The sequence below is a fragment of the Vipera berus genome, assembly GCF_964194415.1.
Source record: "Vipera berus genome assembly, chromosome: 1".
In the NCBI taxonomy this organism is placed as follows: domain Eukaryota; kingdom Metazoa; phylum Chordata; class Lepidosauria; order Squamata; family Viperidae; genus Vipera; species Vipera berus.
This window is the reverse complement of record NC_138202.1, coordinates 31,826,791-31,854,262: the sequence shown is the minus strand read 5'-3', so window position 1 is coordinate 31,854,262 and position 27,472 is coordinate 31,826,791. Positions and strand designations below refer to the sequence as shown.

The 27,472-nt window shown below is 38.2% G+C and overlaps 1 protein-coding gene across 2 annotated transcripts; it reads right to left on the bottom strand.

The window, feature by feature from the left end:
• Window positions 1–2,013: 2,013 nt before the first annotated feature.
• ADSS1 (adenylosuccinate synthase 1) lies at window positions 2,014–27,472 on the bottom strand. Of its 2 annotated transcripts, none has more exons than XM_081312972.1 (13): window positions 27,170–27,472; window positions 17,942–18,044; window positions 15,667–15,729; window positions 14,897–14,947; window positions 13,892–13,958; window positions 11,528–11,635; window positions 11,009–11,090; window positions 9,948–10,074; window positions 8,670–8,824; window positions 6,792–6,916; window positions 5,743–5,840; window positions 4,706–4,855; window positions 2,014–3,661 (listed from the first exon to the last, which is right to left on the bottom strand). In XM_081312972.1, exons 1-13 carry the CDS (start codon window positions 27,431–27,433, stop codon window positions 3,609–3,611), a joined length of 1,446 nt encoding a protein of 481 aa, XP_081169098.1. In that variant the 5' UTR covers window positions 27,434–27,472; the 3' UTR covers window positions 2,014–3,608. The 2 variants fall into 2 exon arrangements, with proteins under 2 accessions (XP_081169098.1, XP_081169099.1); XM_081312973.1 differs by having other exon boundaries at window positions 14,897–14,940; window positions 15,659–15,729; window positions 27,170–27,300.

Below are 27,472 nucleotides of genomic sequence, written 5' to 3'. Positions count from 1 at the left end.
CCATTCATATAGATTGGGAGCTGTGGAAGTATTTGCTAATAGATTGTGGCTGCTAAAGAAACTAGGCTTCCTCTGCTTATAGCTGGCTTTTCATGCAACAGATATTCACTTAAGAGAAAATGCAAAGCTGGGCAGTGGAAAAATGTCACGCTAAACAAAAAGTTATAGCAAAGACATTTCAGTTATCAAGCTAGACTTTTTAAAGTGGAAACAAATCATTAAATGTAGTGAGCAAATAACTGATAATGTATTATGGATATGTAATGTAGGGTAAAGGCCACTTTGGTAAACTTTGCTCAGATCATATGTGCAGAGATATGGTAGGTTGAGGGAGTCTTGAATTATTTCTGACAGGACTAAAATCTGTCTGAAATGCAAAGGGATTAATGGTGTTCCTTCTAGAACCGCAACAAATCATTTTTAAAAAGTCATTTAGAAAACTGATACCTTGTTAACATTGTCTAGGCAAAAGCACACAGAATTCTTAGTAAACAGAGCATTATATTGCAGCAAATACCAAGATTTCTGTGGCATCCTAAAGAACTTTATCTTTCCTGGGCCTTAAGGATGGGTTACTTTCTCTAGATAGGACCCTATCATGTTAGTGTAGGGAGCAGGCAGAGGTATTGACCAAGAATATACATCAAATACAAGTCATGATGATATGTGCCATAACATCACTATGATACTATATACACTATATAATGTGTATCATTTGAACTATGACATCATGACTTCACTTTTGCCTTTCTCCCAGTGGATGCTGATTTGAAAACTAGCGATCATTATCGTTCTGAAGGCTAGAAAATTGTTTATCCTTCAGAACTATGGCTTTGCTAGTTTTCTAGCCCTCTTTCCAGTAATTGCCACCATTCTGAAGACAAGAGAGATTTGTAAGTTCCAGAACCGTGGCGTTTGCTAGCTGTCTAGCCATAGGAAGGCTGGAATGCTTAGGAAGGCTAGCAACCATGATCATTCTTGTGATCATTTGGAAGGCCCCTTCTCCAAAGTGCATGATTTGGAGGGAGCCTTCCAAATATTATGAGAATGGGGCCTGCCTGCAGAATGATGGAGGGTAGTCTCAGTAGAGGAATGCTGCTCCTTGCATCAACTGGGTGTGCCTGAAGCTGCAGAAAAAGGCAAACAAGGCATAGAGGGGCAGGGAGAGAGCCTGGGTCTCCTGGGCATGGTGGAGTGGGCCCTATTGCTGGTGCTCTGCTTAATGGTCTGTGCAATTGCTTAATGATCATAACTAGCAGAACCAGGATTGCAATCACTGAGCAAAGTAGTCATGTGAGCATCTCTCTTAATGACCGCTTCACTCAGGATTGCGCGAACTGGGATTCTGGTCTCAGTTGTGCTCATAAGTTGATGATTGCCTGTATACAAAACTGCTACTGATCAGCAGGAAAGAGAATTTCCATCATTTTTTATGTTTCTAAGAAAAGACTACATTCCCAGTAAATTAGGAACAAAGTATTCCAAAAAGATTATATTTTACTGTACATTATCTAACGTGAGAGCTACAAAGAAAAAAATAGAAGAACACTTGGCTATGTGTTCTCACTCAAACACTTTAGACTTTTTAATACTTATATTCACTTGTGTAATATCTCAGCTAAGGGAGTAATATGCACTTAGCATACACAATCATTGCCCAAGGTATCAGCATCCATATGGGAACTGTTGTTAAGTCCTATGATGATGGTGGTCCTACTCCTAACTAGCAAAATAAACATTTATGATGTGGTATACGCAAACTGACAATTTTTCAAATCAAGTGCGCTAACAAGTGTGTCATGTATTAATTAGCATTAATGTGACCACCCAATTCAGACAGCACGAGTCTGGGTGGCCTATAAAAATCAGCAAACACTGGAGGTTTTTAAGAAGAGACTGGACAGCCATTTGCCTGAAATGGTATAGGGTTTCCTGCCTGAGCAGGGGGTTGGACTAGATGACCTCCAAGGTCCCTTCCAACTTTATATATATATTATATTATATATTAAATAGAAGAGAAAACAACATATACTACATTTTATGAAAATGCTTTCCTTTTTTCATTTCCCAACTGCCTTTGTTATTGAAAATAGTGATCTTAAAAGAGCAGCATTTGGCACTTTGCTGCATGTTTCCCTTTTCAATGAAGGGGTACATCATAAAAGATTGAAAGTGACCCCCAATTTCTCAGGAATGCTACTTTGAAATTGTATTAATGTATACATGCTGCCAATCCAGATGTGCAGCCAGAACACTTCCTTTACACATGCTACTTATTTTGTTGGCATTTGTCAACAGTCACTTTATTTTTAAGGTTTGCTCCAGAATAGTTTACTAACCAGAATTTGATAGACTAACATTTTGAATTACTTATTCTCTGAAGAGCGATGGAGAAATCTTATTTTCTGCTAAAAGTCAGGTGAGCAGTAATGAGCAACAGTGAAGAATATGACCTGAGAGCATAGTAAAAAAAGTGAAGTTACAGATGGCATCTTCACAGTGATATACTGCAAGATAGTATTTTGCTATTGTCTTTTAAAATACATTTTCATTGCTGTAGGTTTGTTTACTTGCCTTTTCTTTGTTTTCTTGCTTAACATATAATGAGCTGAAAGTACAGAACTTCTGAAGGCTTCGTGTGGAGCACTACCAGAAAATATTGAATGAAGGGAAGATCTATATCTTAGGTTCTGTATCCACTCTGACCACTGCCAACAAGTGACTTCGGGTATTGGCTTGCCTCCTCCTGTGACACAAAACATCTTTTGCTTCCCTTTGTGTTTTGATATCTGAAGAATGTTTATAAGAAATACAGAGCCCAAGATAATTCTGCTTTGGCTCCAGACTTAAAAGGAGTTGCTTAGTTCTACTATCTTTTAAGTGCACCATTAGGTAGTCTTGTTCTCAATAACATATATCCATATCTCACCATTTCCTGGCATAAGAATGGGACTGTGGTAGAATGATTGTTTTTGATAGAGAAGTTTCAAAAAATAGTTCCATATGAGTTTGACACTTTTAAAAAGTGTTTTACTAGACACCCTGTGAACTACTGGGTTATTGTTCCAGGTATATTTCTTTACCAGCAGAGAAACAGAATGACCATGAGTAAGAGTGACTTCCAATTACCTGCTAATTTCCTATTGAGTTTCCTTGTGGGAAGCTGGCAGGGAGCATTGGAAACGATGATCATATGGCTTCGACCATGACAGTGTGGTGGCACTGAAATGGTCACACTTTTGCCAAATTTCAATTCCATGGGAGTAATGGGTCCTGAGCTTTGGATGCATTCTTTAAGTTAGCCCACTTAAAGCACATTGATTAAAAAATGGTTCCCCTATGAGGCACCATTTCGCCCAGTTGAAAGTTACAAACAAACAGGAGAGTTTTAGTAGTATAGACATCTTAAGATTCTCCTCAACCAATTCACTCCAATTATTTTTACGTAGTTTCCAAGCCATTTTAATAGTTTAAAATAAGAGCAATTGCTCTTTTCTAATCATAGTCTAGAAAGGTAATTTTGATTTTAAAAGCATCTTCCTTCATCTTAGTCTGGGATCAGAAGAGATCAGCTGAACCCTTTCTCAATGCAGCTCTTCTATAAGCCCTTAAAAGAGCTGGATCATTGATTCTCTTGATTTCCCAACTCCAACCCATTTAACTGAAGAGATAAAAGAGAAATAATTAGAAACTATTGTTCAGTGAATAAATAACATAATGAAATATATTACAGGTAGTCCTTGTTTAACAGCTGGTCACTGGTCATTCAAAGTTACAATGGACCTCCCCAAAGCTACTTTCAACCCATTTTCAAAGTTTCAGTGGCCACGTACATAAACCTCCACGATCACAGGACTGCATTTTTGGGCACTTGGCAACTGGTTCACATTTATGGCCATTTGCAGCATCTCATGGTCATGATTTTTGGTGGGGTTGTTTTTTTTTTTTTTGCTAGTTTCTGGATTTTATTTCCAGTTTCTGGGGAAAAATGGCCTTTGGGGAAGACTTAATGACCGTGATGCTTGCTTAACAACCATGGCATTCATTCAATGACCACCACAAAATGGTCGTAAAATTGAGCATGGTTATTTGTGACCCGCTTAATGACCACCACAATTTATGACCATGATTCCGGGCACAGTTATAGTCTTAAATTGAGGATTATCCATGTAGGTTATAGAGGGTAAATTAAAGAATCCAAATTCAAAAGCAATTAGCTCTAAGGTAGCCATGTAATAAAAGTTGTTTATTATCTGGCAGGAAGCAGCAAAAAAAATAGCATTGTTTATATATTATTTTTTTAAAATATGACAATTTTGTTTCACTGCTGCTGTTCAAATACTATGGCAAAACACATTATATAATCCTTAGGCAGTGAAGTATTAGCAGTGGTATTATTTAATCAGCAAGTCTCTTCCAATAAATGCCATCAATACTGAGATGGATTAAGTTAAAGTTGAACAGTTATGGATCATATGCAGTTACTAAACACCTTTGGAATATCTGCAGAGCAAGAAATCTACCGTATACTAGTTTCACAAAGGCATGACAATGATTCTAATTAATTTTTCTTTCAGCAATAGGACCACTAATCTATCTCAATCCCCGGAAAACTGCTGCTTTGTCTAATTGGCAAGAAGCTTTTTGTGTACAACTTAATAAACATAGCAAACTCTGTTAGAGCAGTAATGATGAAAATACATACCCGACACACCAACATGGTTTTCCACAAATCTAATGTAATTTTGTGCCTTAGCTGGAAGGTCCTCCCATTTTCTGGCACTAGTTGTGTCAGTTTTCCAACCTGGCATTGTTTCATATTCCACTTCCACTTTTTGCAATATTTCCTGATTAGCTTTAAAAAGTGAAAAAGCAACTATTCAGGTTATAAGAAACATGTAATCATTATTTAGCATTTACACTTAAAAACATAATAGACAAAGCTTTAACCTAATCTTGGAAGCGTTCGCTCCTTTAGTGACCATTGGTCTCAAAAACTCTTTTTCTTTGCTTTTAGAATAAATCAGATTGTATAGAACAACCAAGTGAGGTCTTTACCGAATAATTGCCCTACTTTATTCACAGCATTTTGGTGTCATTTTATTGAGTTCAGAAAGACAGAATAACTGTACAATTTTCTATTTGTATAGAAGTATCTTTAGTGAAATAATGGAGAAAATTTTTGGCACTCATTTTACTAATATGAAGTCTGCTTGTAGGCTGGTTCGCAGAAGTGGCGATGTCACTGGTTATATATAAGTTCTGTAATAGTTAAGAGATAAAAGAGAGGGGGTGAAGACTTGATCCTCTCGGCTCTTAATTATTAACATAACGTGCACAAAGGTGTCAAAATGCACACATACAAACCTGTCCTTTGAAAATTGTCAGGTTTCTGTGTCACATGTCCTTTTAAAATGCCTTTCAGATATTTTTTTTTATTATTAAAGAGTTTTACAAAAACAAATTTTTTTTTTAAAGGGAAACTGGCATGCTGTGAAGTCCAGCCGCAGTTTCTGTATGAGTTCTAAGACTTTCTTGGAAATTAAAATTTTTGAAGGGCTGCAGCCATGTGGTTATTTAGAAGCCTTCTTTATCCTTTCCAAAGGATGTAAAAAAATTGGAAGGGAAATGGAAATGGGCAGCAAAATCTTCATCAGTTTTGTGTCCTGGTGTTTTGGGGACTCCTGACCTAATTAAACTTTTCAGCCTAGTTCAAAATAACATATTCAGTTAATAACATACCTGGGAAGTATGGAATTCTTTTCCCATCTAGCCTGTAGGCCACACCAATTTTGATTTCGTCAAGGACATCCAGAATGTCGAGTTTTGTCAATGCCAAACTGCCCAGAAAATATTAGACAGATATTAGTCTCATCCAACAACTCCTTGAATCCCTTCTACCTGTTTTTATGTTTATGGGAGATCCCAACAGCATGAATGTTCTGTTCTAAAGTAATCACAGAAAAAAATGTTACAAGGCACATAAAGCTTAAATTAATATACTGTACATGTTAAGAAGCATTTTGAATACTAAGGTATGTATCATACAATAAATTTTAGCTATATACAAATGATGAGAATTTAGGTATGGCACTTAATTAAATGTTCAGTATTTTAAAAACTGAGCAATCCACAGATATCAAACTTATTTTTTAAGTTTCAAGAATTCAGAACCTATGTTAAGAGCAATTTATAGGCCAATCATAGATATCACTTGGCTTATCTTTACTTCCATTAATTTTAGTTAATGCTGAGCGCCATTCCATATCAGTCAGAATTTAAAATAAACATTGTGCATCCCCAGTGGTGGGATTCAAATATGTGAACAACCAGTTCTCTGTGTGGATGCCGCTTCCAGAAGTCCATTCTGGGCCTGGGCAACAAAAAATTAGCTACCGCTTCTGCCGAAGTGGTGCAAGCTGGCTGAATCCCACCACTGTGTATCCCTTTCCTGATATATTTCAGATTGCAAGACCAAACAGTAATGCAAAAATTTATGCTCAGGCAGAAATAGCAAGTATATACCATGTAAACATCATTTTCTATTTCCTTCTTCGTTCTGCTTTATAGCTCCTAAATGACTGCTGTTTATTGAACAGTACTATTGACCCAAGAAGTTTAAGCCCACTGAAGAAAATCTTTATTTTCTTTGGGATAAGGTGCTACTGTGTTTTTTATCATAATATAAAATATAACTTTGCTAGACTAATTATAATGTTACCTACATATTTGTACTCCACCAGGCAAAAAGTTATGAGTTCCAAGTGTAGGTCAAAATCTGTGATGCTTACGCAGTAAATCCGTTGATCATATGAGCGTATCGCAAAATGACAAGATCTAGCCAGCCACAACGTCTTTTCCTGCCAGTAGTCACACCCCATTCATGACCTCGTGACTGTAAAAGGTCTCCAATTTCCTACCAGAGACAAAGATACCCAGGAGATTGGAATAGTGGTCATAGCTAAGTGTCAAAAGCCATTAGTAACTGAACTATGTCATGTCAAAAATACATGTTTTTTTTAAAAAATCATTTAGAAGTCAAAGGATGTTCAACATGGTACACCAAGTCAGACAATTTTCCAATTGTCTTTGGAAATTTTCCAAAAGGCCGTTTTTTCCTTCATTTAGCATTAGTTGGGGTTGGATTCCAGTTCCATGCTGGTACATTATGGTTGGTGTTTAGCCCTAAAATCAGACTTAGAAACTTATTCCAAATCATGATTGATGTAGGGCAGGGGTAGGCAACCTCTGCTCTTTTATGACTCATGGACTTCAACTCCCAGAATTCCTGAGCCAGCTTGGCTGGCATAGGAATTCTGGGAGTTGAAGTCCATGAGTCATAAAAGAGCCGAGGTTGCCTACCCCTGATGTAGGGTAATAATTGTAGATTATAGCATTTGTAAATGTATATATCAAAGCACTTAATATATGCATGAAAGAAACGTACATAAGAAAGCAGGAGAGAATGCAAAATCCAATCCTCATTTAGTCATTAAAATCATATTTTGGATTTAGAGTACTGTGTATTTTTAATTCAATCCTAAATGCAGAATTTGGGGTGCAGTTCTCTATGATGCTCATTTCCCCCCAATAGACTATTGATTAAATTTGTGTCCCACCTATACTCCATGTGACACTGGATTATTTTACCCTATTCTACTACTTTATCCACTATTTCAGTGGCATTTATGAGCTATAGTAAAAAAATAATTTTAAACAAATTAAGAACTCCAAATTGAGAGAATCAGAGTTTATTCAGGTGCTGACAAAGTTTCTTAAATTAGATTCAGATCAGGATGCCTCTTGTAACAAGACTTTTGAAAGCATGCTATAGAATGGAGCTGTGATGGTGGTGGGGAATCACATTTTAAATAAAATTAAGACTTGGGAGAGCAAGTTTTACCATCTGCACATTTTCTATTTTATAATAAAGTTTGGGATTGGCATAACTGTAGCTTGCATGTATTAACACAGGACCATTACAACATCCTAGGGTGGGCAATTAATTTTCCCAAGGGGCCATATGAGAAACTGGGATTGTTGTGGAGGTTCAAATCAATAGGCTTCCTGTGGCTCTTTGCTGGAGATCTTGTCGGCCCCATTGTGGTTAGAGTTGAGCTCCTTCTTGGTGACTTTGGCCGCTGGAACCAACATTTTGAGGGAGGTGGAAATGTAGAGCCTTGCCTCACCTCTCCTGACCTCAGACCAGACTGGCCCAGCTGCCACTCTTCTGCCACCACCGCTGCACTCCTGCTAGATCCTGGCTATGCTCCACCTGCTCGCCCGCAAGGCCTCGCTTTGACCAAGGTGGTGGTGGCTGGACGAGCCTGTGTTCCCCCAAACGATGATTGCTGTTGTCTCCTCAGGCTACTCCAGGCAAGGGGTGAGTGCTGCACAGATACAGAAAAGTGCTTTCTGTCCTCCCCCTTCCTTGCCCATCAGCTGACAGAAGAAGTGCATGGCGACTTCAGAGACAGACTCAGCTTCTCCTGCTCCCTGTGGTGCGCTTATTTACATTTTTTTTCTAATTTCCGACTGACCTCAGATGGGCTGGATAGGGACAGACAAAGGGCCAGATGTGGCCTGAGGGCTGTAAAATGCTCAAGTCTGTATTGTCCTATGCTTATTTTAGTTTATTTGTACTATTTCAATTATAATAGCAAACTTACATTTATTTGTTCAGTTGGAAAGGCTCCAATTCCCACTCTTGTTGTGTAGGCTTTTACCACTCCATAAACCTCTCCAATATACTGAGGAGGAATGCCCAACCCAGTGCATACACCACCCACAGTGCAGTTTGATGATGTCACAAAAGGATATGTGCCTAGTAAAAAGTAAAAATTAGATACATTCTGCTTTAAAAAAAGTGCGCTTTATTTCGAACAGCTGTTCAACATATCACTTTCTTAAAGAACTTTAAAGATCAGGAGATCACATGAACATGTGCTGGAGAAATCTGCATAGTCCAGAAGGTTTATCAAGCACATTATGATCTTCTATAGTATTAAATATTGTTACATTTAACATCTATTTGCAGGTAGTGCTCACTTATCACCCACCCGTTCAGCAACTGTTCAGAATTATGTCAGTGCTCAATGAGGAGACTTACAACTTTTCCTCATACTGGCGACAGTTATATAGCCCGTCACATGATCACAATTTTGGGTGCTTGACAAGCAGCTTGCAGTTATGATGGTTGCAGCATCACTGCTGACTTCCAACAAGCAAAGTCAACTGGGAAGCCAGGAGGAGGTTGCAAATGGTGATCATGTGACATTGTGCTTAACTGTGCAGAATTCACTTAACAACGGCAACTGAAATTATTGCAACTGCTGTTGTGAGTTGGTGCAGTCAGGCTTAGCAACAGAGTTGCCAGTCCTAATTACAGCTGTAAAATGAGGAATAACTATGTGCTTATAAGATGATGCTGTACATTTGGTTCCGGAAGGCAACAAATTAAACAAATGATTTAATAAGCAAACTGAGAAGAAAGCACATCTCTACAGCACAAAATTCCTTCTTGGAACTCGGCTCCTAATCTTTACTCACTTGGATTCTAAGAGGTAGTATGTTCTCTCACATTGAGCCCTAAACAAGATGCACTTTGGGATACTCTGATATGATTGGACCCGAATTAAGTCATAGTTATAATATGCTCACCATCAATTTCAGTTACTCTCTGCGTGATTAGGACTCACGATCATGCAAAATATGCACGTTTAAGAGTGTATGAAAGGGTAAATTAACCACCATTTCTCCCAGTAGGCTTCAAGAAAGACATACCGTACTTTATTTCTCATCTGTATGCATTATTCTTTCTCATCAATATGCATCTTACTTATTAAATAATAATCTAACCCTTCTCATATCTACATGCACAGACAAAATAATTTATTACACAGATTTCTATCTAGATAGAAAACCATACAATGTACAAACTGACATACCAAAATCAATATCAAGCAGTGCTGCATTGGCACCCTCCACCAGAATTTTCTTTGAAGGGCCGTGTAGTGCTTCATACATAAAATAAACTCCATCTTGGACCATTGGTCTTATTGTTTCAGCATATCCCTGCAATATTCCATATATATAAAAAATTACTTTATTTCTCCTATATTGGCTGAAAGTTAAGAATAGAAGCATATCAGAAGCCAAACCAGAAAATCACAGTTTTGAGACAATTGATTATACAGACAGGTTGCTAACTGTGATAGGCTGGTTAGACACTTTAAGAATAAGATTGATTATATTTATCATGACAAATTTTGAAGTTTTGCCAGTTTAATCTGCAGAAGAATAAATGGCACTATCTTGTCAGATTTTTTTGGATGACTTTGGGCACTTAAGAATCTGAAGATGGTTGGAAAAGTTTGACCCCTTTAGAGTGGAACAGTTATCTCTCATAATTACAGATAGTCCTGGACTTACAACAATTCATTTAGTGACCATTCAAAGTTATATCATCACTGAAAAAATGACTTATGACTTTTTCACACTTACAACCGTTGCAGCATTCCCATGGCCATGTGATCAAAATTCAGATTGCTGGCAACTGTCTTACATTTATGACAGTTGGAGTGTCCCGGGATCATGTCATCACATTTTACTACCTTCTGACAAGCAAAGTCAATGGATAAACCAGAGTCATTTAACAACTGTGTTACTAATTTAACAACTTCAATGATTCATTTAACAACAGTGGCAAGAAAGGTCATAAAATGGAGTAAAGCTCATTTAACAAATTCTTACTTAGCAACCTAAATTTTGGGCTCAATTGTGGTCATAGTTTGAGGACTACCTGTAATTGCATATAGGACAAAAATATTCAGCTGAGTCCAAAAGGTTATAAATTCTTCTTTAGGTGAAGGAGTTTATCCAATCATAATGACACTAGTTCTAGTCATCTCAGAAGCTTTCACCATCATCATTAATCATGACATTTTCCTGGAAAGATAACCCAACCTTAAAATCCAAAGTCTCCAGATGGAAATGTTAAGAGGTTTACCTTTAGTTTTTTTAGTTGCCCATCTATGTCAACTTCTAAAGAAGGAAACATTGACTTGTACTGGTGAGCCAAATTTTTAAATCTGCAAAACATCAACAGTTAGCAGCATACACTGTGTACATAGTCATTTTAAACTGTATTTTTCCCTACAAATCACAGGCAAAAAATATTTTGTGAAAGATGTACAGTATGAAGCCCAGGTTTTATGTTCAAACAACAGGTTTTTAAGTAGTGCCGATACTTTGTTTCTCAAATAAAAGATTCTTTAAGGTAAATAATACCTCAAAGTTCTTTTGAAGAGTTTCATCTGTTGGAACCATGACATTAATCAGAATTTATCTTATTAAAGTCAATCAAAGAAATATTTCTCCAAATCCGGTTCATTTTCAATAATATACGCCCAACTATCTACACAGTTCCCCAGAGAGCACACACACACATACTTTCCCTTCTGTGTCTTAAGAGTATACAAAAAGTTCCTATCCAAAAGGTTCCTTGCTGTGCAGTCAACTAGAATACCTTGATGAAAATTCACTGAAGTCTGAAAGAAGATCGCAGATGCGAAGTCCTGTCCGTGCAGCTTTGGAAGAATAAGTTGGTCCAATTCCTTTTTTTGTAGTGCCAATGCTAGAGACAAAAGACAATTGAGTAGAATCAATTGTTGAACTATTCAGTTATTTAGAAATACAAATATTTCAACACGTCTTGTAATAGGAATTGTTTAAAATGTATAGTCTGGATGTGCATGCATGCAAGCATGCATTAGAAAACATTTAATCCAGGAGACCCTCTTTTTATTATACAGCTTTTTTTTCTTTTGAGAAATCAAACAAAATTGGGAAAAAAACACTATTTTTTCATGCTTGAATAGAAGAAAGTTGTAAGGATTGCACAGATTGTCTCACTGAGCAATATTATTTTGGAAGTCAAGGGGGTTGCCAAAATCCAACACATTGGGGGAGACTGGTATAATTGGAATTACAATATTATCTCATGTTCCATCAACTACCAACTTCACCTTCTCTTTAAAAGAAATAAAGTGACAGTATCTCAGGATCAACCCCAACTTAAGTCAAAGTTCAACTTGCCAATTGAAAGGTTGCAGCAAATAAAGAAGTATCAGGAACAAGAAAGGGGTGTACAGCTATCTCTTTTAAATTAAAAGTGCAATTTTGGCACCACATTTTTTAATCTTGGTTTTAGTGGTCTTTATTTTTTAAATATCTTGTTTTATTGTTTTATACATTGTTTTGTTTTTATATGGTGAGTCCACAGTTTTGCCTTTAAGAAAAATGGTTATACAAATGTTTTAAATAAATTACACAAATAGAAATATTTCTCTTCCTTATATTCTCAGGCATTCATATTGTGAAGATTCTCAGGCAAAAGGCAACCCAGGGAAACAACAAATACAGTATAACTGGAAAAGTGTAATGCCCCCAACCTCAGTTTCTTTGAGGCTACTGAGTGATATATTCTCTTTGTAAGGTATTCTTCCTCTTGACTGCACATCCTCCAAACTTCACTCATCCATGTTTGGGCAGTTCTAATTGTCTCAAAGATTACAATGTCCTTCTTTTAGGGAATCCAGCAGTAGCTATATTACCACATACTGATTAGTTGAACCCGACCAGAAGCTATGCATGTACAAGTACTTTTCCATACTGTACTGTGTGCCAAGGTTGCTATGAGGATGCTTCCTTTCATTACTTCACTGCCAGTTTTTTTCAGGGTTGTTCTAAATAGATTAACTGGCTATCATTTTCCAGCTCAGTGACCTATCAAATATAACCTCCAGCACAGAGACATAACTGTGGTCAACTAGAAGGAAAAAAAGCATGTCAGTAACTATATCATCTTTTCGCAAAACATTGGAAAAGTTTACCAATAATCTTGAGTATGAACAATCTTTTACTCAGAACTGATTTTCCCCCTACCATGTGCAGTTCTGATACAATGTAGGGATTTATTCCTAGTGACTATATCAGTAAATACCAACGTAACCAGCTTTAATAATAAGAGATTTTTCTACTCTATGATCCATTTGTGTCACATGTCACCTCATAATCAATTTTAATATCATCTGAGGCTGATTCTGGCAGTTTGAAATACTTTTAGAATCCAAATCCCTAATACAAAGGTGCCTTTTTGTTCATTGTTCAACTTTTATGACCTTACTATAATACTAATTCAGCAGTGGCAGTACTATAACTGAACAAACCTGAAGAGATTCTCACACAGAATCAGGGCAGTAATGCTATGTCATTAAATTTGCTTCAGGAAAGATTTATATATATATAAAATGATTCATATATATATGATTCATTGTCTAAATTTTATATTAGTGTGCCCATAGCTTTATCATTCTCACAAAGAGAGAATAGCAAGACCGTGTGCTGTGTCATGAAGAGCTGCCATGTTCTAAAGTGCAGATTCTACAACAGAGCACCATATATAGATAGGAAGAAGGCAGCAAGATAAATAAATATGGGCATCAGACGTAGAATGACATTCAAGTCCTCTACAGAATAAAAACCTTACCACCTGCTCTGCCTCACCATGCACTGCTTGTAAAGCGTACTCATTTTCTTCAGAACAGATACTGGCTGTACGGCTTTTACTGGTGCATCACTTTTATATAGGCACAGTTCATGTGACATATATGCATGACATACATAGGGATCAGAGTGTTCTTATACCATTTGTGACTCTTGAACATTTAAAACTCATTTGTGCATGCATGCTTGTAAGCTGATATTTTAAGCAAGAACAGCCAAAAAAAAGTAACAGAATCATTGCATTACATTGCATTTTATATGGTTTCTTTCCAGACTTATGCCACATCTAGTAGCAGAATTCAAGTATACCAAGATATATAATTACTTTTTCCCCTCTTGTGCTTGACGCTGCACTTCTTGAAGTCCATCAACTGCTTGGTGAAAATCAAACACTGCATAGCAGAGGAAAACGCGCATGAAGATGATTGAGGGAGAAAAAACAAAGTTTGATTTTTAAATATTTCATATAATTATGCTTTTAATGTTCTAACAATGAAGGAATCAAGCTGGTGTAATTGTTAGCAGCATTGTGCTTCAAAATAAAGAAATTGCCCATGACGCCAAAACAACCTTAATTTTAATTTACCATCTGTTGCGTCAAATATATTAAAATAAGAATTACTTGTTCATATACAAAGATATGAAGATTGCTAAATTACCTTTTTTAATTAGAGAAAAGACAATATCTATATTTATGGCTAACTGGAAAACTCTTGTAGACTTTTTGCATGAAACAGAAAAATGCATTTATAACTTGCAGTTTTCAGGATTAGAAAAATGTTGGATAATTGAAAAAGCTTTTTTGTAATCATAGAGTAAGATAACTTTGCAATCATACTTGTATTTGCTGCAAAGGATTAATAAGCTTCTTTCAATTTCTTTTTATATTTTTATGCACTTTATTTCTTTTTTCTTTTTCTTTGTTCTCTCAGCAGGGTCTATGTCTCTTTAAGAGCCTTTGTATAAAGGGAAGGCTCTGCTAATGTGTTCTCTCTCTTCCATTTCCTGCTGTAACTGTGGTTTGTTGGATCCTGCTGTATTAGCATGTGTATGTATATTGTTCCTGGTGTATGATATTGTAGATAGTGTAAGATAAACCACTATTTAATATAGACCACTGTTTACTGTGTTTACTCCTGGGTTATCTCGTGCAATAAGACTACATGCTCTGACATGCTGTATTAGTTTGTGTTAGTTTTTATGTTCTCATTAAAACTTTTAATAAGATTTATACAAAAATGATTCAAAATATTAACTCTTCCCAGTACTAATAAAATTAACAATATGAAAAAGTTATATGATTTGTTTTTTCTCTCTGAATACCACTTACCAATATGTGCTCTGTCTGATATTATAAGCCTTTTCTCCCAGTCTCTTAATCCTATGAGAAAAAATGTGTACCAGTTAGAAGAATGTGGCTATAGAGCAGGGGTGTCAAACTGCCGGCCCACGGGCCAGATGCATCATGCCAAAATCACGACCACCCCAGCTCCAGCAGTGGGGAAAAAGTCGTGACACATCACATGGTGAGTTTGACACCCCTGCTTTAGAGGATTGACCAATCTAGAGCAGGGGTGTCAAATTCACAACATCATGTGACATGGCACGACATATCGTGACTTTTTTGCCATTGCCGGCAATGGGGTGGGTGCAGTTTCGCTATGATGCATCTGGGCCGTGAGCTGGCAGTTTGACACCTCTGATCTAGAGCAGTCTTTCTCAACTGGCAACTTGAAGATGTATGGACTTCAACTCCCAGAATTCCCCAGCTAGCCCGGCATGCCAGTTACCCAGGATGAAAAACATCTTAGAGCAATAATACTCAAAGTGTGGCATGCACAGGTCCAATATCACAACCTCATAGGGCAGAGCTTGTTCATCACCAGGGATGTATTTACAATCACTAAAACTGTCTTTTAAGGAAATATAACTTGCCATCTCTATTTTTTTTCAGCCTGGACCTCTTGTCTATAACTGAGGTAGGTATCCATTTTTTCTGTTTTTCAAACTTTACAATAACCCTTTAAATGTTATTTTAAAGGTTAAGTGCCATTATTGATAACAAACCCTTCTTTTTGAAGAAAAATATTACGTACAAACCTTTCTTCTCATTTTTTTCAGCTTCTTCAAATAAGCCAGGTAAATGTATAACCACTCCATTACCTAAAAGGTATACACAAAACTTTCACTGTAAAAGCAAGACATCAAATCTCCTCCTTAAAAAGATAAGCGTTAAGCAAACACAGCTATTATTATGTCAGAAGAATTTGTAACAAATTCTTCTGACATAATAATGTTGAGGGTTTTTTTCAGCTTTTCTAATTAAAGTTTTAATTGGGGTAATTAGAAAATGGACTATTGAGTTAGGATCTCTTCCATATTATAAGGTTGCACTTTGCTGTGTGTCTCTGCCTTCTCCTGTAACGAAGTGTTACAGAGATTAATGACAAAGCTTTTTTTTTCTCTGTCTCTCAGACAATCTGGCAGCTGGCGTTTATCTAGCTGGAAGACTTTAATTTATCTTTTGGCGTAGTCTGCCATCCTCATTGGATACCCTCTGCATTGGTTGAGTGGCTGTCCACCAGTTCCATTCAACCTTTTCTGGTCTTCAATGCACTTCTACAAATTGCTTTGTGGACATTGGACTTTTGGAACTGATGAGCTTTCAGCAGTATTAATACTGACCAGGCTATTTTAGGCATACCAGCCAACTTTTCTCTGTCCCATAACTAACAGTCCATCTTCAACAGCCATTTATTGTCTACTCCAATTTAATCCAAATCTCCATTCTTCTAGAATTTTTTTCTGATGTTTTCTAAGATTTCCCTCTGGAAGCAGGCTTAATCTAGTATCTCCTAATTTGTATGGTATGTGGGAAAGACCTTGGGAGCCTGGATCAAGATATGTTGTCAAAGGAATGGACAGATAAGAGATAGCATAACCTGCAACTGGATAGTGGGCAGGACAAGAGGCTCAGAAGGGATCCTCCCTAGTTTCTTGGACTATAAAGGAGATGTGGCAAGACATGTACTTTCAGACTTGCATGATATTGTCAATGTAGCTTTACAATAAAGTAGAATTAGCTCATCCTGTTGCAATTTCTATCTTGTTTTCCCCACAAGACTGACATCAGTTTTGTAGCTCTCAAAGTGAGACTTTGCAAAGGCTCACACCACTTGCGGGCTGTGCTGTATCTTACACGACCATTCCCTTGGCAGTATTTCTTGACGCAGTCTCCCAACATCTTTCCCAGATACCATCATTCCTTTTCTGCTATGACAGAAAGATTCCTATGGGAATCTAAACTAAGCTTTCAGCTTCTTGAGATCAGCAAAGAGTACCACTTGCCTCCCCACCCCGCAATGTTTGTTTAGGTTACAGCATGGAAATCTGAGTATAAGCCAGAAATGAGATGTGACAACTGCAGGTGCATCACAGTCCTTCATCTTCACATCGTGCCTCGTCTGCTTCAAATATAAGACCATATCTAGCATGGATAGTGCAGCCAAGATTACATGGGACAGGTCCATGGTTGCCAGGGAGCCCATAAAATTATAAGCTCTATAGATTCCTCTCTCAGGACAAGGAGACTGAGGTCCTCCTAGATTATCAATATTAGGAGTTGAGATGACATCCAGAAACTCATGCAGGTTGCTGCTGGATTCTAACTAGTTTGTACACCAATACTAACACAGTTTATCTCTGTGGCTCAATTCCACGTATAAGCATTTGTGGCCAGCCACCTTCAAGGCAGTTCTCTTTGGTACTATATTGAGAAAATCTCTGTACTATCACAGCCATTCCTTCTGCTCGACCAGTGTGTTGCAGGACCTGAAACTTAGCTCAGAATATTTTTGATATTCTCTCATTGCCCAATTTGGTCTTAGCAAATATATTTATCCATCACAATATTATAGATGGACAAAATCTTATTCTACACTGACTTGGCATTTACCAGCAGCAGCTAGAGGCCAATGCACCTAATAGTGCCATCACTTGGGTCCACATCTGGGACACCTGGCTTAGAAAAGGCCACTTCTCCTGTAATGGCAAAATGTAACTAAATATGAATGAAAATTAGACATGAAGTGGGATTTTTAATAGCTGTTCTATGTTCTTTTGAACATTAAAAAATTTCAGTCACTTGTGGTGCTGAATCTTAACTATTTCTTCATTTCTTTTTACTGAAAAGGCACAGATAAAAGGTCAGAGTTTCCTCAAAATCTGAATATGAAATAAAAAGGTAGGTTATTTTATCTTTAATTTAAATTCAGTCAGATTTATTCCTCCATACTGAAAAGGATAAGACATAAATGTTGCTGAGTTAAAGAATAAATTTATATTTGGATCTTATGAATCTGAATGGAATACTTACCAATAAAAGAAACAGCCTTAGAATTAATTATACCACTAGGAAAGAGGTGAAAATCATATTCCTTCCCATCAACAACGACAGTATGACCTGCATTATTTCCACCCTGCCAAAAATAAAATAAGATATTTAGTAATTTTTCATTTATTACTATTGGTGAAGAACCTATCTACTGCCAGCAAGACAGAAATTTGTTGTAGTACTGCAGCAGAGATAGATGTTATAATAATAATAATAATATATAAAGTTGGAAGGGACCTTGGAGGTCATCTAGTCCAACCCCCTGCTCAGGCAGGAAACCCTATACCATTTCAGGCAAATGGCTGTCCAGTCTCTTCTTAAAAACTTCCAGTGTTGGAGCATTCACCACCTCTGGAGGCAGGTTGTTCCACTGGTTAATTGTTCTAACTGTCAGGAAGTTTCTCCTTAGTTCTAGGTTGCTTCTCTCCTTGACTAGTTTCCATCCGTTGCTTCTTGTCCTGCTTTCAGGTCCTTTGGAGAATAGCTTGACTCCCTCTTCTTTGTGGTAGCCCCTGAGATATTGGAACACTGCTATCATGTCACCTCTCACCCTTCTCTTCATTAAACTACACATACCCAATTCCAGCAACCGTTCCCTATATGTTTTAGCCTCCAGCCCCCTAATCATCTTGGTTGCTCTTCTCTGTACCCTTTCTAGAGTCTCGACAACTTTTTTACATCATGGTGACCAAAACTGGATGCAGTATTCCAGGTGTGGCCTTACCAAAGCATTGTAAAGTGGTATTAGTACTTCACTTGATCTTGATTCTATCCCTCTGTTAATGCAGCCTAGCACTGTGTTGGCTTTTTTGGCAGCTGCAGCACACTGCTGGCTCATATTGAAGTGATTGTCTACTAAGACTCCGAGATCCCTCTCACAGTTACTACTATTGAGCAAGGTACCACCTATACTATACCTATGCATTTGATTTTTCCTGCCTAAATGTAGAACCTTACTTTTTTCACCATTGAATTTCATTTTGTTAGATAGTGCCCAGTGTTCGAGTCTGTCCAGATCCTCCTGTATCTTAAGCCTATCTTCTGGAGTATTGGCTATTCCTGCCAGCTTGGTGTCGTCTGCAAATTTGATGAGTTCCCCATCTATCCCCTCATCCAAATCATTAATGAAGATATTGAAGAGCACTGGGCCCAGAACAGAGCCCTGGGGCACCCTACTACACACTTCCTTCCATGTAGATGCGGTTCCATTGAGGACCACACGCTGAGTACGGCCTGTCAGCCAGCTACGAATCCATCTGGTGGTAATGCTATCTAACCCACATTTTTCTATCTTATCAAGTAGTAGGTTGTGATCTACTTTATCAAATGCCTTACTGAAGTCCAAGTAAATTATATCTACAGCGTTCCTCTGGTCCACTAATTTTGTCACTTGGTCAAAGAATGTAATAAGATTTGTCTGGCATGATCTGTTTTTGACAAACCCATGTTGACTTTTAGTGATGACTTTGTTTGCATCAAGGTGTTCGCTGATTTGTTGTTTGATTATCTTTTCCAGAATCTTCCCAGGTATTGAGGTCAGGCTGATAGGTCTGTAGTTTCCTGGATCTATTTTTTTCCCTTTTTTGAAGATGGGAACTACATCAGCTCTCTTCCAGTCCTCTGGTAGTTCCCCAGTGCTCCAGGATCTTTGAAAAATATAGTTCAGTGGTTCTGAGATCACGTCTGCCAGTTCCTTGAGAACCTTGGGGTGTAATCCATCTGGTCCTGGTGATTTGAACTCGTCTAGGCTGGACAGGTGCTCACTTACCATTTTCTTGCCTATCTTAACTTGCGTTTCTATTCTGTTTTTTATGGCACTGGTTTGGGTAGGTTGGACTGTTTTTTCCCTTTGTGTAAAGACAGATGCAAAAAACGAATTAAATAGTTCTGCTTTCTCCCTATTGCTTGTCACCTTCTTGCCACTTTCCCCCACTAATGGACCAATCATTTCCTTCACTTTTTTCTTGTTTTTTATATGTTGAAAGAAGCTTTTTTTTGTTATTTTTGACTTTGGTCGCAAGCCTTAGTTCATTTTGAGCCTTAGCTTTCCTCACTTCATCTTTGCAGGCACGGGCTATTTGCTGATATTCTGACTTAGTTATGTGCCCCTCTTTCCAATTCTTATACTTGTCCTTTTTATCTTTCAATTTATCAGAGAGTTCTTTATGCAGCCATGCTGGTTTCTTTTGAGAGCTGTTATTTTTCTTCTTTGTTGGTATTGTACTAGACTGTGCCTTTATTATCTCACTTTTCAACATTTCCCAAGCTTCTTGAGTTGTTTTCCCCTTTAGGATTCTCATCCATGGAATTCTTCCCATGGTCTCTCTAAGTTTATTGAAATTAGCTTTTTTAAAGTCCAAGACTCTAGTTTGGCTGTGTTCTATTGCTTGTGCCTCCAGAATGTTGAATTCCAATATTGCATGATCACTTCCCCCCAAGGTTCCTGTGGCTTCGACACCTTCTATCATTTCATCTCTTTTAGTGAGAATTAAATCCAATATGGCTAATCCCCTAGTTCCCTTCCCTACTTTTTGGGAGAGAAAGTTGTCTGCTAGGTTTGACAGGAATCTGTTTGATCTTCCACTTGGTGCAGAGTTTGTCTCCCAGTTGATATCAGGGTAATTAAAGTCCCCCATTACTATTGTGATGTGCTTAATGTTATGTCCTTAGGCTGCTTATCTACTTTTCCTCCATTCATCATTTGAGCATCACCCAGGTTTCTTGAATAATATATGAAGATATATGATAGTAAATAGGGTGAAAATAGTTCCAGACAGAAAAGAGACTGTGCAACTAGCTTCTTGCTTGTCCTATAAATTGAAACCAACTAGCTGATAGGCAACCAGGTCTGTAACTTGTGGCCCAAGTTTATTTTTAATTTTTATTTATTTATACACCACCATTATTCTTATTATAAATAATTCAAGGTGGGGAACATATCTAATCCTCTCCTCTCCTCCTATTATCCTTGCAACAACAACCCTAGGAGGTAGGTTGGGCTGAGTGAGAGTAACTGGCCCAAAGGCAACCAGCCAACTTTCATGCCTAAGGCATCAAACTCTCAAACTCCTGGTTTCTAGCCTGGTATCTTTACCGCTAGACCAAACTCGCTCTTTTATATTTTTCTATTATAGTGATTGAAACTGACATTGAAACTGACATTACTGCTAAGCTTGTAAGCCGCCCTGAGTCTTCGGAGAAGGGCGGGATATAAATGGAATAAAAATAAAATAAAATAAAAATTTGGGGAAATCACAAGCAATAAAATGCTTGATACCTGATACCTCTTATTGTCTGAATACTGCAAAGAGGATGGCTAGTGGAGGCTGACCTATGACCACGCTTTAGTATTCATCCTAAATGAAACTCAAATTAATATGGTAATGAAGCAGAAATGTCCCCAAACACATCTTTGATCACACTCACAAGACGTTAGCTTATTTCAGTTTCAAGATTAGCTGCAACACAGCATTACAGATTTTACCACCCTGAAGCTGTGGTACAACAATGATGACTTAAGGAAGAAAATAGCATTTAAAAACAGGACACCTTGTGATAATTTAAGGTATTTCATCCATGGGCTGGGACAAGATGCGGACAGTACTGTATCATGGAAAGACTGGCATTGCCAGGGCATAACTGTGTCCTGATAAACTACAAATCAGGCCATGGCCTTATAGTGTTACCATTAACCTTTTGAGAGAGAAGCAATTTCCCATTAAATATTTCTTTTAACATTTTATTTAAGCAAAGTGCAATGCACTTAAATGAAAACATATTTAACTGAGGTCCATAGTGACTACTTTTCATCAAAAGGCCTGAAAGAACTTGCCTGTAAGTCCTGTCAGCTCAAAACAATAATGTCAGTGTTAAATTTAAATGGTTAAAACCTGCAAAACCGCCTAGACCTCAACTTAACTATGGCTAGTTTTAAATCAACCAACAAATGGCCAGATTTGTTCACTGTCACACAGATTGATTTCATAAGTTGGGCCTTTTGTATCTTCTATATCTGCATGTCAGATCAAAAGACTATACTGATAATACACTCAGGATTTACTTAAAAGCTCTTTCTCATTTCTTTCCCATAATTTCATATCAGCTACAGGATGACAGAGCACAAGGGCTAAAAGACATTAGCAAAACTGCTGCGAAAAGCTTCCATTTCCTTTTCTGATATTATAGCAGTACTAACACCACTCTGCTGACTTCTGCTTTCTTAGAGAATTAAATAGCTGAAGTAGTTACATTTTGCTATTAATTTACCTGCAAATCATAGAAAACAAGGAAAAGGATAAAACAAATGTCATTTGTTCTTAGTTTGACTGCTTCACCTGTTACACTGAACAACAGACTTAGATTTTATTTATTTAACGCAGGGGTGTCAAACTCAATTTCATTGAGGGCCGCATCAGCATTGCGTTTGCCCTCAGGGGGCCGGGTGGGCGTGGCCTGGGTGGGCGTGGCCTACTGGGTGGGCGTGGCTAGAGTGCATATGGCCTACTGGGTGGGCGTGGCCAGCTCTACATCGTTCGCATCAAGGGTGCCTATGGGGGCCTGGGCAGGAGTGGGACAGATCTGAGGGTGTCTGGCGTAAGGAGGGTCTCTGGGCCAGGGCCAAGGCAGTGGGGGCCGTTCCCTCACTGTTTCCAGGATGGCTTCACGGGCCACATGAAACCACTTTGCGGGCCGGATCTGGCCCTCGGGCCTTGTGTTTGACATGTCTGATTTAACGCATAGCTGAGCTTGCAGTACAAAAAAAAGACAACCTTGTTTTCCGACAGGGGTTTGGTAACTTTAAACTTGACCTTTTCATGGAATACGGGTGATCCTGCTGCAATTTCATAAATACCCAAGGAGAAAACCAAGTTTAAAATAGCAATGTCACCATTTTTTTTCTCTCTTGGAGCAAGCAGGTGCTTAACAGATGCTAGGTCCATAAGTTTCTATTTTGTATCAGTTTACTTGGCTTTTAAAAATAAGTTGTCTTATTCACATTTATTGTTGTAATCCTAGTCCCCATAAAATGTGGGCAGTACTTCACGGTACATGTGCAATTATGGCAGCAGGTGGTACATGTTTACACAAAATACTTATTTATGTATTTGATTTGTGTCCCAACTGTATTAGTGTTTATAAAAAACTAACTACCGTACCTTGCTGGTCATGGCTAGGCACAATATGTAAGGTCCAATCAGAAGTTGTGACTTTGTTCAAAGCCTCTACATCTCAGGATGTTGTGTATTATTCCAATTTACCTTTGAATGTTTTTTCTGGTGAAATGCACAATTTTCAAATGAAGGACTAGGGTAAGAATTTCCATTACTTTTCAGATTCCAGCCTTCTCTGCTTCTGCCCCTGCTCTCTGGAACAGCATCCTGTCAGCAGTACAGATGGTGTCCGTTCTCTTGGGGTCCTGAAAAACGCTTAAAACCTGGCTCTGTTCCCAAGTCTGGGGTTAATGTATTTGGGGGTGGGGGAGACTGCTGTGACATGGTTTACTGTGCCTGTTTTTAATCCAAGCTGTCTTGTTTTGTCTGTTTTTGTTTTAATTCTGCATTAGATTTTATAAGCTGTCCAGGGTCTATTGGGCTTGATGGCAGTGAAATAAATTCCTAGTCGGTCATAAAATTCACTGAGTGACAAGGGCCAATTGTTATTTGTCACTATGCCTGAGGACTAGAAAGAATCAACATGTGACTAACACGAGGAGAAACCTCTGAGACTTTGAAGTAAAGGCAGGTCATAATAAATAAGAATGCTTAAAATATAGTTGTATGTTATTCAAAATGTTTATTCATTCTAGCTTTACTAACAAAATTAAGGTTTCTATATCTAAAGACAAAAGAAATAGGTTGAAACATATGACTTTTTCATTACAGTCATCATTAATCACTTCAGACCTGCTCCCATGGTTCCTTTTCCAATTCTTTATTACTCTGATTCATTCTGTATAAAGCCATGTCAGTTTAAGATTGCAGATTTTGGAATATCATTAAAAAGCTTATAATAAGTAATTATCGTACTGTTATACGAACTGAGCCATATCAGCTCAGTGTTCTATCTGTTCCTACATTGTCCAAACAGATGATCCTCAGAAAGCCACAGACAAACATAAAACTTCAGTCTCCTTACTAAAGAGAAAGCCCAGCTATGGTCAATCAGATTTATCAAGTAAATGCACTTATTCGGCCATGAATTCTACACTAATGTGGAACCCAAAAGAATGGATTATAGCTGTAGACTAAGAGGGTTATCTATATTGTTAGCCTACAAGATTTAGGAATTTTAACTTTGCTCAACACTGTTCTCTCATGTTGATTTTTCTTTCTGGAGCTATTTGAAATGTTAAAGTTATTTGAGGGAGTAGATAACACATTAGATACACAATTGTATCACAATTATTAAATTTCATTTGTACCAACAGTTTCCCTCCATTTGAATTGTCATTTTTTAAAATAGTATCATGCATACCACTTTTCAAACCTGCTAGGCTAATAATCTGCATTTAAATCAGCATATTTTTAACAGAATGTTAGCCAGACGTTATCTTTCTGATTTCCTACTTAGCAAAGACTTCTATTTTTCAAAAGAATCACTTTTGCACCCCTGACTTAAAGCAGTTAAAAGTGAATTCCAAGGTTCAATATTGTATCATAAATTTTAAAACAGGACTCTTCCTTCTTGCTGAAAATGTTAAGGTAGACAACCAACAATCCTCTGCTCCCCCCAAATTCCATACTTGCTCATTAGAGTTTCAATCCCACCTATTTTGTCACATCACCAGCTCTCAGCTCCCCCTGAAAAAAAAAGTATGGTTCTTAATACTCAAAGCCCCCCATCTCAGTTTTTAAGAGCAGCTGTCTAAAAAGACAGATCAAGAACAGATTGCACATGAAATGCATTGTGCGTGACTCTTAGTGGCTTATACAGATGGGTCATGGTTTCTTTGTCTTGTCAAAAATAAAAATGTGGATGCCATTGCCTTCTGCAGGGACAGTTTCTACTTCCTGGTCTATCCTACAGCCCTTGTGTTTCATGTCTGTCTTTGATCCAAGTACTCACCAGGGCTGACCCTGCTTAGCTTTTGAGATCACGCAAGGTTACTAGGTGCTCTCTTACTGCAATCTCATAATGTTGCCCTTGAAGATGCTGTGTATGATAACTTTTCTTTACAAATACAGAATTGCTGGCAATTTTCATGGCAGCCAAAGCACAGAAGAAAATCTTCAACTACTTTTTTCATATGCTCCATCACCACATGGTAGCTTCACATTCTGAACCAATCTCTAGAATATAAGCAGATATTTCATGTATCTAATTTGAATCAAAGAAAATAATAGGAAAGCTTTTTCAGCTTTAGGCATATTGTAGGGTATGTTGCTGGGCGGTGAAAGACAGAATTAGCTTATTCATACAGTTCCTTAGAATAATTCCAGAACAAGTGCTTTAGATTTAAAAAAAACATTAAAATACATTTAACTTGTTTATGAGAACCTCCAGTTGATTTAAAGCAGAATGAGTGCAGAACTAGATGAAATGTTGTCATGTTTATTATCAAACTCCTGCCGTATGTGTGCATTACACACCTACACATACATACATACATACTCTGTCAGCTTTGGTACTTTGCACTCTTTGCTTTAGTAATAGTGAAAAATGATCATGCAAGAAACTATGAAATAAAATATATGGGTTCAGTTCTTTATCTTTAATCTTTCTTTCACAATGATTCCAAACTGCTCAGGGCAATATACACTCATTTTCACAACAACTCTATGAGGCAAACTACAGCAAGCTTGGATTCACACATTATGCCAAGTCACATTTTGTTCAACCACAAAAGAATACCGGTATGTTCGTACAAGGTCTTGCCACAAGCTACTGCTTAGAAATTACACCAAGCTGCAGTGGAATATATTTGGTTTGGTTAGCCCATTGTATGAAGCCAGCCTGAGAAAAGGTCTGGGTCAAGTTCCTCTGGGGCTGCAGGACAAATTGAAACAGCATCCCTCCGGGGCTACACTTATATAATCCTTAAGATCCAAGGGCTCAGAGACACACACTTCCCACACAAAAAGTTGATCAAAGTTGGCACAGGAGCACGAAGCTAATGAGTCCAAAGCAATGCCTAATAAATCTCCACTATGCTTCTCTGCTCAACTTCAACCTTTCTTGCAGACAGCCGTCACCAGACACCCCGGCATATGCACCATTCTCCAGACGCACAGAGTTTTGGTAGGTTCATCATGCTTGTCTGTACTTCCAGATCTTATGTCATTTGTCACCAAGGATCAGCTATTTCTATTTATAACCCAGAACTGTTTCCCCTCTCCACTTCCCAGATGGTATTTAGTCTGTAGCCAGATTTTAAAAGCCTCCCTCCTTTTCTATTGCAGCTTCATCCTAGACATGGGTAAGAAAGACATGCATCAGAAGCAAAAGGCAAAACAAAAAAGGAAGTAAATGACAAAAACAAAAATAGATGAACTTAGTTCAAATTATGGGAGTGCATTATGTGCAGAGGTAGCCTTAGACTAATTGTACATTTTCAAACTAGCCCACTTCACAAGGCTGCTCTGAAGTTTACAAGAAAGGCCAAAAGAAATATTAGTTGCAGAGAAATGGCAAGACTCCAAGGTAGAAAAAAAAATAAATAAAAATAATGAAGTAAATATTGAACAAAACTAGCACTTGAGCCAGGATAGAACAAAACAGAAAATTAATACTACCTAGTAATGGGGGGGGGGAGAGAAATTACCAGAAAGTTTAAGAAAACATACATTATGCCCACCAACCAGGCAATCAATTTCTCTCCCATGTACAGTTACAGCTCATAACTGGATAATTTAGCTGGAAACGATGGGCTATCCAATATCCTGAAGAGCAGAACGCAGGGGAAGGATGCACTAACAATATGGAGGAAATTTTAAAAGTAAAATGGAAGGACTTTTGAAATAAAAGAAACAATAAGAATCAAAAATTGTGTAGTTACCAATATTTCAATATGCCCTTGTTTCTTTAATTTTCATTGCACCTTAATCCACCTCAGTGTTCAAACATTCCAGGGAACGTTTCACCTGCGCAAGTGAACAAGTGCATCCTAAAAGCCACAACAGCAAAAACGAGCGGGGAAATTGGCTCCAGTGTAGCGGAACACGAGACGGGTCGGGGTGCTGCCGTTTCTGTCCCGGGGCAGCCCTTACTCACCTGGCACCTACAGATGAGGTCGGCCTCGGTGGCCAGGAGATCCACCACTTTGCCTTTCCCTTCGTCGCCCCACTGAGCGCCCAGCACTACCGTCACACGGTTGCCGCCCGGCTCGCTTCGCAGCCGCTTCAAACCGACGCCGATAGCAGCGCCGGCGGCAGGGCGAGAGGCGCGATCGTTGGAGGAGGAGGAGGAAGCAGCAGCAGCAGCAGCCGCAGCCGCAGCCGCCGCCGCCGCCGCCGCCGCCGCCCGGGTGCCCGACATCGCGGCGAACAGATTTCCCCTACGAGGCAGCTCCAAACA

Bases quoted from the DNA above. Each gene is read 5' to 3' on its own strand.
- ADSS1 (XM_081312972.1), bottom strand. From the start codon at position 27,433: ATGTCGGGCACCCGGGCGGCGGCGGCGGCGGCGGCGGCGGCTGCGGCT. The intron at 6,917-8,669 runs GTAAGTTTGCTA...TGTCTCTGGTAG, and splicing joins TTCCAACTGAACAAATAAAT to GAAATTGGAGACCTTTTACA. The intron at 5,841-6,791 runs GTAAGCATCACA...TTTTCTGGGCAG, and splicing joins ATGATCAACGGATTTACTGC to TTTGGCATTGACAAAACTCG.